Raw genomic sequence first — 13,039 nt, 5'->3', positions numbered from 1 at the left:
TCCACCATTTCTACTTCGCCTTCTTACATTATAATATTATAAAGATAAGGAGGAATTTGATTTAATCTTACTATGAGATAATTTTAATTTTATTATCTTTCCCTTTTTATTATTTTTCAAGAATATCCATCCAATTTTATAAATTTCCATCTTTTACCCTCTTATTTTCATTATATTCTTCTAACTTTATTGTCTTACCAATATTACCCCTTCAGCCCTTCATATGGTCTTCGTTTCTGATTGGATAAGAAATAGTTACCCACTTAGTTACGTAACAAGGGAAGTACTGAATCGTCTTATTATAAAATATATATTTTCCCCCTAAAGCGTGAAAATCGATTTAGAGCGAATCCGTCAAGAACGCAACGGCGATCTTTTTCCTCATCCGCGACTCCAAGAAGACTGCAACACAGGTCAAACTTTCATGGCAATTTTACGATCTTCTTCGATCTCATCGAAGCCCTAATTTTCTTTGATCCTTCGTTTTTATTTCTTCGAAGAAAAAAAAACCCCCTTTTCTTCGATAGCTTTGAACACAAATTCACGGCTATAAAATCTGGCCATGCGACCTTGGTTCTCTAAGATCTTCCTCTCGAGAGAGGCATCCAAAGATTTAGCTCAAAACCCTAGATTTTGTGAAAAACTTTATTCGAATTTCAGCAATGCCAGGCGAATCTCATGGTCATAGTACTAAGTGCGTTATCTGCAATGCTGGCGCTGGGGCCGCTGCTGGTATGTTGAAGATTTCAAAATTTTATTTTTTAGGGTTTGATTTTGAGGGATTTGTTGCTAATTGAAATTGGGGATTGTTGTAGGAGTTATCGCCGCGACTTTCGTTTGCCCTTTAGATGTAATCAAAACTAGGTTTCAGGTCCATGGACTGCCCAAACTCAGTGCTGGTAGTATTAAACGTGCGTAATTTTTCTTATTTTCTTACTTCTAAGAAGAATCTTAGTTTCACAGTCTTTCATGGATGTGTTGTTTGATATATTGCTTGTTTTTAATTTTATTTTCCCTTAATTATGTTGGTATCTGATAGATTACACATGAATATAATTGTAAACTATTGTTTTTCTGATACAAAACTCCAGATTTTGTGATGTGGAATGGGGAAAAAAACCCCTTTTTTCAGATTGTAATTGTGGTATTTGGGTTGGGTTGGGCAAAGATAATACATGACTGCATGATTAGTATGTTAACCTGAGATGATAAGTAAAATAAACTGAATTTGTCATATTTGTGATGAATCTTTTACCGTATCTGTTGCTTTTGCATTCCATTTGTCGGCTAAGAAGTTAACTTTCATAATGGCTGGTGGTTTACATGTAATTAGGTAGCCTTATTGTTGGGAGTTTGGAACAAATATTTCAAAAGGAGGGGATGCGTGGCATGTACCGGGGTCTCTCTCCCACTGTGTTGGCGTTACTTCCAAACTGGGCAGTGAGTTATCCTTTTTCAATTTCTAACTTTATGCTTTTGAATAATTAATGCGGAACGCAACTGATGATGAAAATTACTACAATTTTGTTTCGTCAATGGCGAAATCTTTCTAGTTGAGGATAATTGATAGGGACATCAAATATTGAAGAGTAGATTTTAATTTTTATTTAGTTTTCTATTTTAGGACATTAATTTTATGTTTTTTGAGCTTATTTTGCTATTTTATTAGCCTATGATGTTAGTATAAGTGTTAGGGGGCAATTTGGTAACTTCATATTGATTTTTAATGAATTTTCATAGGTTGAAAATTCAATAGAAATAAAGTTACGGGATTGGGACATAGATGTATTTCTGCTTTTGTTTTATTTAAGTTGTTTTAAGTTTTAATTACAACCATTGGATCTCATTATTTTAGTTGAATGGTTGAGATTAGATTTAAGGTTTAGAGAACATTATAAATACTTGCTTATTGTTGTAATTTTCTTCAATGATGAAAAAATTGAGATTGAAGCTATGATATACCTATTAATGGTATGGTGTGAGGCCAATATAACATTATGCTCTTCTAATCTTTATTTTCCTTTTTTATTATGATTTTATTTTTCTTGATTTTCTTTTAGTTCCTTATTCTTGATTTTCTTGATTCTTGAATTCTTTATCCTTTCTTTAAATCTTTAACCATTCTTTACCTTTTTCTCCATCCTACAATAATTGAAATAAAATTGTCATTTTGCCTTTTGGGTCCTAACCCAAATCGTAAACCCAATCTCAAATCCTTAATTCTAAACCAAATTCCCTAACCCCCCATATTTTCTTATTTCCCCTCATTGTCTTGCATCACTAATGTTCTTTGTGGGTTGTTGACTTTAATTGTTCTATAGTGGGATCCAAATGCTAAGTTGAATTTTATATTCTCTCCTTTCTAGTTCTAGAAGAAATATACTCCTAACTTTTAAAATGTCTTCATTCTGGTCCATTAAGAGTTTAGTGAAAATTGCATGAAGAATGCATTATTTCTTTTCAGTGACCACTTTCCTAAATTTTGCAGGTTTATTTCACCATCTATGAGCAACTTAAAAGTTTAATGTATTCAGATGGTTAGTTAATTAATTTCCCTAGTCACTAAAAAAACATCTTATTCTATTTTTTATCTTTGAATTTAAGTATTCAATTCAAAACATAAGTGCCTGATTTATTTTAAGTTTCACCATTTTTGTAGATGGGAGCCACCAACTATCTATAGGAGCAAACATGATAGCTGCTTCTGGTGCTGGAGCTGCAACAACCATTGCCACCAATCCTCTTTGGGTTGTCAAGACAAGATTCCAAGTATGTCAGACATTGTAATTGCTATATTATCATGTTATCTTGTTCCTATGTTCAAATTAGTTAATGCTGCATATAAAACTCTTTCTTGGTAATGTCCTAAGTTCTATATGTTTGTTCTATTAAAAGTGTTACATTTGTATTATTTATCGTCATGGCCCAAGTTGTTTGCTTGTTATTGCAGTGGAAACAATCTTGGCAAGATGAAAAGAAAGTTATTTTTCAGATTAGGGAAAATTCATATTTGTGAGCAATATTGTTAAAAAAAAGATGCATGCTTTATCAATAAAAATCACTGGTTTGTGTTTTTTGTTTTTTTGATAAGCAAAATCCATTCATTAAGTGTGGTCGAGATGACGAGCTGAACGAAACAATACAAGAGATGCAAACGGTAACCACACGCATTACTCCGAGCTAATACAACAAATCTGCTCCCATCTAACAAAAAAATCCTCAAAGAAAATTCCCTTGAACTCCCTATTCCCTAAAAACCTTACACCAAAAGAACAATAGGCCCACCATCGACAACTTCAAATCCTCTAAAGAATTACTCCGACCTTAGAAGACCATAGTATCACGCTCCAACCAAATCCCCCACGAGATTGTGAAAGGGATAACACTCTACAAAAGTCTTTTGTAATCCCAAAAAGAGTAACCCCACCCATGCCAAAACTGGAATGCCCCAAGCACCGACTGGGGTAAATAACCCATCACCCCAAATAAATTCACAAAATGCTGCCAGATCTGCCATGCAAAGGACAATGAAGGAGCTCATGGTTCACTAATTCTTCATCCCTCCAATACATATGACAAATATTAGGCCCCATTGTCCCTCTTTTCAGAACTTGATCCATCATGAGAACCTTTCCCAAAGACACACACCGCATGAAGAGCGCCATTCTCGAAGGTACCTTAGGACCCCACATTGCCACCACTAGGAACTCTCGACTACCTTGCTTAACCAAGGATAGATAGAAAGACTTCACTGGAACAACCCATCCTTGGTACCCAATCCACACACACCCCCTCTATACCCTTACAAATAAGTACTCCACCATACACTCCAACAATGAAGCCACAACCCCACTTTCCCATTCGTCGAAGGTCCATCTAAAATCAAGATCCCAAGAGATCTCATTCTCATACCAAGACAAGAATGACACCACCGACAAACCTTTCGTCCGAGATACCCCATGCAACTTCAAATATTGACAAGCTAAAGTGTTATCCCCAAACCATACATCCTCCAAAAACCTTATCCTCTGACCATCCCCCACAATGAAGCAAACTCTTTTACGGAAAGATGGAAGAATCTTGAGAATACTTCTCCAAAACACGTACCCAAATGGTCTACGTGTCTCCTTACCCTTCCAACCCCCGTTTGAGACCTCGAACTTAGCCTCCACCTCCTTCATCCACAATCTATTTTCCTCTATCCCAAACCCCCAAAGCCATTTCTCCAAGAGTGTCGTATTCATAGCCCCTAACCTCTTAACCCGTAGTCCCTTTTCCTTTTTAGAAGAACATGCTTTCTTCCAACTGACTAGATGGATCTTCCTCTTCCCCTTCTTATCATGCTACAAAATGTTTTGAAACAATATGTCTAATTTACCTTAACATGTCGTGGCGGTGGGAATAGAGATAGAAAATAGGTAGAGCTACTAACCAGAGAACTCTTGATAAGTGTTAACGTCCCACCCTTAGATAGATACCCAGCTTTTCAAGAGCTTAGTTTCCTTCCAATCTTTTCTATCACAATGTCCCAAATTGCCTTACTATAATAAGAAGCCCTAAGAGGCAATCCCAAATAAGTAGTAGGTAGCACATAAACCGAGCAACCCCCTATGAACCTCCCCAACCACGAACACCTTGCTCTCTTGAAAGTTAATTGTTAAATCCGATACTACCTCAAACCCATGGAATAAGCCACATAGAACACCCAATTGTCTGTGCGTCTCTTCCAAAATGATAAGGATGCCATCTACAAATTGCAAATATGAAATGCTTGGACCACCATTCCCCGTCGAGAAGCCAACAAGATCCCCATTACCCACCACCTTACTAATCATCCTCCCAAGAGCCTCAACCACAATTAGGATAAAAAATGGGGAGAGTGGGTTCCCCTGTCCCAAGGCCCACGGGCTCGTAAAAAAAATCACTGGGAGACCCATTAACGAGGATGGAAAAGGAGATGACACACATTTCATCATCCACTGGATCCATTTCCTACCAAAGCCCATCTGCTTCAACATACATCTTAGGAAGCTTCAACTTACATGATCATAAGCCTTTTCCAAATCAATTTTACACAACACCCCCCTGAACTCCCAGATTTGAGCCTTGAGTCAATGCTCATTAGTTGTAAGAACCCATCTAGAATCTGCCTTCCTTTGATGAATGTCCCTTGGGCCAGACCTATAACCTTATCCAACACTGATTTCAACCTCATTGCTAGCATCTTTGAGATAATCTTATAAGATTAGCCCACCAAGCTGATTGGCCTCAAGTCCAAAATATCTCCTTCCTTGCTTTTTAAGGTCACAAAGGTACAATTAACACCATAATGATTTCTCTCCCAGAAAAAGATTCCTTTGGGTTATTCTTCCGTCGGCTATTGCTTGGGGGGGTGTGGACCGAGAGAAATAATAGGGTTTTCAATGACAAGATGAGGAGTGATCACAGCAGCTTCTTGGAGATCTTGGGTTTATTGTACTTATGGTCCAAGCAGAATATTCAATTCAAGGGGACTACTTTTGATGATTTTGTCTTTAGATGGAATTCTTTATGTAATTGTTGATGCTCTTGCTTTCTTTTTGTAGCTATTTGTGAGGCTTTCTCGGCCTCCTTGTATTCTGTTTTCCTTCTTTTTCAATATATTATACTTTTTCAAAAAAAAATTAACACCATAATCGAGGAAGCCTTCCTTGTAGAAGTCTAGGATCACCTTCATGAAGTCCTCTTTCAACGTATCCCAACCAAAATTTGAAGAAGCCCATCGAGAAGCCATCTGTATCTGGACTGGTTTGTGTTGCCAGCCCCAAGCCTAGATAAAGGAGGAGGTTTGCGTTAAGTACACGGTCAATATATTATATTGCCAAACCCTTTAACATGGTTTGAACTCCGAATGATAAAATAGGATATTAGATCCACAATGTCAATGCAAGTTTCTTAGTCTTTTATAATCACTTTATTTTGGGGGAAAAGGACTCTAAAATGTGTATATTGACATGTACAATAAGTGTTAGTAACTAGTGTTAGAATACTTGGTGGTGACAGAACATTAGTATGCTCCGTAAGTTGTATCTTTATGTACCATATAGGATGAATTAACTTTCAATATAAGGGAATGTTCCTTGCTGGATGTTATTTGTACGTGATGCAGTGTTGGTTGATGGGGCTAGAGAGTGGCAAATGCCAAACTTGAGTTGTGGAGGGATATCTAGATTAAAACCCTGCTTTTGAAGTAAGACAGACTAAAATAGCATGAATGGACACCCATTGGAATGACATACTAATTAGGAAGAGCAAAAGTACAAGGCGTCCTGTTTTATTGTCTAGGTTTGGTTTGTTAGGTTTTTACAAACCTGTGCACAATGCATACGAATAACAAATAGGATCCAGGCCCTATGCATCAAGTAAGATCTGAATCGCATGCATAGTATGACATATATTAGATTTAAGTTTTAGCCTTACCTATATAACTCTATTGATTGTTGAATAATCTTGCTAATATTTGATCAAGCAGGCCTTTTAGTAAAGTACAAGTTGAGCTTGGTTTCTTCACCTCTCTTCCCGTAGCAATTATGATGGGGCTCTTAGTATATGGAGAGCGGTGGGATGCCCCTCTTGAGTAGACAGATAAGACAGCCGCAATTGCAACCCAGCATGGAACTTGGGAGTGACATGGCTACCCCACCCAACAACATAACAGTAGCACACCAAAACTATCTACAATGAAGACATCTTGACCCTCTATGTTCCCTTGGAAACTCTTAGCAACCTTTCATAATTTGGTTTTGGAACTATATATGTGTGGGGCCAAAGTTAGTAGTTTTTTTAGGAAAAAGAAATAAATAATGAAAAATAAAATATCTGACAACATTATCCATAAAGAGGGAGACCAGAGAAGATTGTACATGTAAGTTAAATAATTGAGATATGATGCCGATGGTGCTGGTACAAGTTCTTATGAATGAACAAATCCTAAAAATGGTAAATATTTCTACATTTTTAATTTAATTTTCTTTATTTATAATTTTTTTTTTCTGTCCCTATCATTATTAAGAAAGAGATCTTTTCATTGAAGCGAAGAAGAACTTGGCTTTTTAGGCTTACAGGGAAATTTAGATTCAACACAATGTACCATGTTGAAGTCCAAGGTCCGGCCTAATTATTATGTATAAAACATTAGTAGAATGAGAACAGCTGTTAAATGGTAAGACTAGAAAAGACAATAAGAAATGAGTATTTATAACAGCTGTTAATTTCGAAAAAGGGACCATTATAAATAGTGAAAGAGGCATTGGTTGGAACTGCATTATAGCAACTAGGCTAAAAAGATTGGAGCATTGCCGTCAAAATATCCATTGGTGATAGTGTCATACTTATTTTCTTAAACCATGGTTTTTTTATCCACTTTCTTTGTTCACCAAGAAAAGAAAAGGTTTTAAGCCAAGGGTACCCTTTCTCTTTTTGATAATATACCAAAACCTAATCGCATTACTCTTAAGTGTACTATTATTGAATGCATTGTACCATTTCATGTGTTGGTTTAGTTGCAAATAATTGGTAATGGCTTCGCTGGATGGGGTTTATTACATTTTGTCTTCTTTTTTTCTTTTTCTTTTTTCTTTTTCCTTGGATGACATATGTATAATCCTAAACTCTGGGCTTCCTTCATGGATTTTATTTGTAGCCTGTAATATGGAAAATCTTAGCTCATTGTTGTTGAAGCGTTGAGAGATTACCTTTTGCCTTGTCTTCTTCTTGTAGACTCAAGGAATGAGGGCAGGAGTAGTGCCATATAGGAGTACGTTGTCTGCTTTGAGGAGAATAGCGCACGAAGAGGGTATTCGTGGACTATACAGGTTATATATCCTTTGATTCCTAACTTATTCTAATCTCCACCATCATTTCAAAGACGTTTCTAACCCTTTTGTGGTAAACAGTGGTCTTGTGCCTGCATTGGCTGGAATCACCCATGTTGCCATTCAGTTTCCAACATATGAGAAGATCAAAATCTACCTGGCCAAACGAGGTATAGCTTGTTTTATATCCCTGTTTACCTTCATTCCCATTTTATCCTTTGCAAAAAATCTTAATCCTTGTACAATACATTTGATACTATCAGATAATACCACACCTGATACACTCAGCGCACGTGATGTCGCTGTTGCCTCATCAGTCTCCAAAGTAGCTGCCTCAACATTAACATATCCACATGAGGTAAAAATATCTGAAAGCTTTCACATTGTTTGACTAATTAATCTCATAGCTTTCTGATGCTCATGACCATAGACCATCTATATAATACAACACAATGGTGGGTCCCACTCTGCTACAGTTTTGTGGAGTATAAAGATCGAGACAAAGGAGTGGGATCCACACAACTCCACTTTATTATCTTTCATCTTCTCCCCCCTTCAACTTTATTGTATTTCCTCCCTTTTCAATAATACCCCTTTAACCCCGAAGAGGATGCCCATGCCATAGACGCAGGCAAACTCTTGTTGTTGAATAAAAATGGCTCCATTTATCTACCTTTCCTGAAACTGCCTCCCTTCCTCCACCCCCCACTCCCCCTGTTTTTGTTGCTAAAACATCATTTAAAAGCACTACAACCCAACTGTTTTGACCTTTTTTTTTCTTCGTATGTTAGTTATGAACATAAACACTCCTAAACTTAGTTTTTCTAAAAGAGAACAAGTGGGAGATACTTCCATAGCAGATTGCCCTTAGGATGGGAGGCTTTTACATACTAGGATACTAACAAATCAAATACACTTTTGGAGATGACCTAGCTCCATGTGAATCTGCTTTTGCTGCTGTTGGCTTTTCTCGTTTGCACATGATACACTAGTTGGCCATTATAAAGCTCTACTAATTAAGTAATGGATCATAAGAAGCTTATCTAGCATGGCTAGCCAAAAAAAGGTGACCTTGGATAGTACTGAGGGTTCCATAAATACCTCCATAAGAAGGCTTGGTGGTTGGACCAAGTGCAATAAAATGACATAACTGTGAATTTACCACTAGTCATTTACCTCAATACCCTAGCAGTATCCACTTCATGAAGATTCAGGCAAAGTGCTCAGTCTCTGAAAATGATACTTTTGCCAGCCTATGAGAGGACCATCCTACAGTCAATCTTCCCATCATTTAAGTTTCTTCTGGTCCTGAGATTCCAAGCACTTTCACTGTGTTGGCTAATGGGATCACCTTTCTAAGTCACAACCTATATGAATATGGGAAATTCAGACAAAATGGTTTATCACCACACGTGCACACCACAAATCTTCCCAACTCCGGGTCACCATGACCTGGAATAAAACAAGAGAGATTTACCAAGCAGACCTACCTATCTATTGCATTTTTATTACAAAAATTCCCCTACTTTATCAAGTTTGTTCTCAACAAACCTTGGAGCGGGACCGACATCATTGTAAATGGTTAAATACCTAGAATACTCTCCGTTTTTTAATCAAATACTCATTATACCGCAAACATGGAGAGGATATAATGGGTATTTGACTAAAAGAGCAAAAGATTTTACAGGTATTTAATCTTTATAAAAGATGTGAGTCCCACTCCATGGTTTGTTAAGAAAGAAAAATACTTTCCTTATTAAGTTAGTAAGGAAAGTTTTTTGACCCCATTAATTTGTGGCATCTAAAAACATGATTTGATGCCACATGGTTATAGAGGATGAAATTCCAAGGACTTCGATTTTATTTATTTTTCTTTCAAAAAACATATAATTTTGACTGTTGAATTTTAATTTTAAATTTGGGAGTTCATTAGCCATCCATTTTTAACACCATGAATCAAGCTCAAAATAGGTTTTTTTTTTTTTTTAAAATTTATTTTTATTTTGTTTTTCTGAATCTGAGTTTGTCCATGAAATCTAGACGACTTTGCTTTGGGATTGCTAATGTGATAATCTATGAGGGCCCAATGACCCTTAGTAAGATTTGAAGATTTAAAATCTTACTAAGTTAGTCAGGCTAGCTTGGTTCAGGAAGAAAGGTTTGTTGAGTGACAAACTTGAAAAAGCAACAGAGTTTTTTAGTAAAAATGCAACAAATAGGTCTGCCTGGTAAATCTCTTATAGAACAATACCCCAGTGAAAGCACTGATGACTGTTGGAAGTTTTCCTTTCAACACTGTTTTTCTTTTTGTTTTTTTGGTTTTTGTAACTCTTTGTATGACCATCTCGTCTGTACCTTTTAATAAAGATCTTTCACTAAAAAGAACGCTCAATCATTCTCCATGCAACCATATTTGTGGTCACTATTACTTCTCCATAGGCTATCCTTTCTTCCCATATCTCCAGTTTCTACAACCACTATCCATAAGAGCAATATCCATCAGCTTGAATTGTTTAATTCTCCAATTACCTGGGTTATTAGGTAAGCACACCTACTCGACCAAGTGGAACTTTGGATTATTTCATGTCATCCCACTGCAACGCCTTTCTATTCTTTTAACAATTATCATCAGATTAGATGGTAAGAAAAATAGATAGGCAGACTTGATATAATACTCTTTGTTGGAGTGAACTTCTCCTTTTCCAAGAATCAAGTTTTCTATTAATCCATTCAATAATTAGGTCCAAATGAAATTCATCTTTTAGAAAGTGTCATAAACAAGAGTGTCATTTACAAATCCAGATGCATCTAAGACCATGATTGAGATTTATCAATAGCTCCCTAGAGGCATGCATTAAGATGAGAGTGTCATATACAAATTGGGATGAGACATAGTAGGGCCATTGTCAGTGACACTGAAACCATACAGCATTCTTTCATCCACTGCCCTACAAAACATCTTTCATGAAGCCTTCACCACTAATATGAACAGAAATGAAGAAAGATGATCACTTTGGTGAAGGCCCCTATAACTTTTAAAGAAACCTATTAGGTCCAAAAGATAATCGAAAAACTCCAATGACATGGTTATATTCCTTTTCTATGTAGGTATTATATTTATTAGAGAAACAATGGAAACATTGAACTCTTCATTGAAACTTTAGGAACAATAAAACAAGCATGGAAACACACTCCTAGGTTGCCAAACTATAATAAATAATCACAGAGAGTAAGGAATCGAATGTCCATGGTGTTCTTTTTCATGCTTAGTTATTCAATGGCCTAACATCCAAAATTAGCTAAAAGTATAGGTGAAAATGATCATAACATTGTTGTTTTAAGTACACAAATAGACGCCCTGCAATGACATGGACCTACGCTTCCCTTATAATGTTTCACCTTTCACTTGCCTCATAAAATGTAACATCCTTTCTAGCTCTGATGTAGTTCTTGGTCTGACCTTTTAGGAGTGCAGCATCTGTAATCTCACTTTATTTGGAAACATTGTGTACTGCTCAAATATTAACTGTTGAGCTCATCTTAGCCTTTTTTTTATTAAAAAAAAGTCTAATTAATAAAAGAATAGACTTTCAACTAATCAGAATATAATTTATTCTATCTTTTATTTATATACATTTGAAAGAACAACGGGGTTACATGGATTTTACAGGGCTGTGAGAAGTTTGATATCCTATATCTCAAGACATAATTTTGAAAAAAAAAATGCAATTTATATTCTTAAGTTTATAATTTAGGTGGAAGTACTTCGCTCATTGATTTCACGAAATGGTTTGTGATTTTGATTAAATTTTTTGAGAAAAAGGAATGTAATTATTATTATTATTTTTTGAAAAATTATGGAAGTGAGATTTCTTCGTCTGCACCTACAATGTTCCAGCATCTTCTGTATAGAGCAATAGAAAATCCATCAATGTCTGGAGTTTTATATCTCCCAAGATTCGAAATACCTTCTCGAACTTCCTCCTCAGCTTAAAAATTAAATAAAATTTCATCGCTGCCATCTATTATTTAGTGAAAAATTGTTTCAGACCCATTTCTTCTCTACCCCTCCCTGGTATCCCACTATTCCTATCCCCACTTAACAAGTCCATTCCTTTTTTTTTTTACAGCTATTTTCTCAGGCATGAAATTATACATTTTTTTTCTCACATTTTATTAACAGGTGGTGCGCTCGAGGCTTCAAGAACAGGGGCACTGTTCTGAAAAGCGATATTCAGGTGTGATCGACTGCACTAAGAAAGTATTTCAGAGCGAGGGTCTCCCTGGATTTTACCGTGGGTGTGCTACAAATCTGATAAGGACCACTCCAGCTGCTGTAATTACATTCACTAGCTTTGAGATGATTCACCGCTTTCTACTCACTTTATTCCCTTCTGAACCACAGCCTCACACACTATGAAAACAGATTAGACTCCGACTTGGACCCCTCACAGGAACGGAGTTTGAGTCGATCAACCATTTATTGTTGCATTATTACACATTTAGCTGAAGTCGAGGCAATTCGACTTGGCCTGCCTTTGTCCCATTGATGATTGAAATCCAGGACTATATCTTATATTTCAATTGTTATATTAAGTTCAAGGGAAATCCTGTTCCTGAAACATGGAGTGGGTCTTGAATTCTGTTCCTGAAACATTTTTTCCTTCATGGTTGTAATTCCATTCTTGCTAGGGTCAATACAGGTGGTGGTGATGATGATGATAAAGTTGTATTATACTGGGCTGGACATTTGATCATTTCCCAGAACAACGTATTTTTTTGTTTTAGGTTTATCGTGACAGGCGTTATTATATTTAACTAGAACCTTTGTCTTTCATCTTGAAAAAAGAAAATTTAATTTTAAATTTAAGTGATAAACACGAATACCACCAGGAGTTGAATGTTGGGTGGTCAAGAAGCATCATGTTAATAAATTGAGCTAGCAAATATGAGGGAAAATGTTGGAGTTGCTCCAATAGGTGATAAACTAAGATTGATTACAATCCCAATTAGAAAATAATATTCAAGTTGAAGGTCTCCAATTAAAAAGAAAATATTTATGTTGTCGAATCATATGGCTTACTCTGCCTTAAGCTTAATCCTTGAGCAGAGCTGTTAATCAAACTTTATGAAAAACCATACCTTGTGACACCCACTTATACCCATCCTTTGGGTGAGGCTAGTCC

At 36.3% G+C, this 13,039-nt stretch overlaps 1 protein-coding gene across 1 annotated transcript; it reads left to right on the top strand.

Moving 5' to 3' along the window:
* Positions 1-322: 322 nt before the first annotated feature.
* NDT1 (NAD+ transporter 1) lies at positions 323-12,671 on the top strand. The gene is made up of 9 exons (XM_086450474.1): positions 323-732; positions 816-911; positions 1,334-1,440; positions 2,489-2,537; positions 2,660-2,769; positions 7,759-7,853; positions 7,935-8,023; positions 8,117-8,211; positions 12,037-12,671. Exons 1-9 carry the CDS (start codon positions 663-665, stop codon positions 12,271-12,273), a joined length of 948 nt encoding a protein of 315 aa, XP_086306600.1. The 5' UTR covers positions 323-662; the 3' UTR covers positions 12,274-12,671.
* Positions 12,672-13,039: the final 368 nt, after the last annotated feature.

This window comes from Akebia trifoliata, chromosome 8 (assembly GCF_017979445.1).
Source record: "Akebia trifoliata isolate Shusen 1 chromosome 8, ASM1797944v1, whole genome shotgun sequence".
Taxonomy (NCBI): domain Eukaryota; kingdom Viridiplantae; phylum Streptophyta; class Magnoliopsida; order Ranunculales; family Lardizabalaceae; genus Akebia; species Akebia trifoliata.
The sequence above is the reverse complement of the archived record's forward strand: the minus strand, read 5'-3'. Positions and strand labels throughout refer to the sequence as shown.

Coding starts and splice junctions, on each gene's coding strand:
- NDT1 (XM_086450474.1), top strand. CDS start 663: ATGCCAGGCGAATCTCATGGTCATAGTACTAAGTGCGTTATCTGCAAT. Junction 2,770..7,758: donor TTGTCAAGACAAGATTCCAA/GTATGTCAGACA, acceptor TTCTTCTTGTAG/ACTCAAGGAATGAGGGCAGG. Junction 8,024..8,116: donor AATCTACCTGGCCAAACGAG/GTATAGCTTGTT, acceptor TGATACTATCAG/ATAATACCACACCTGATACA.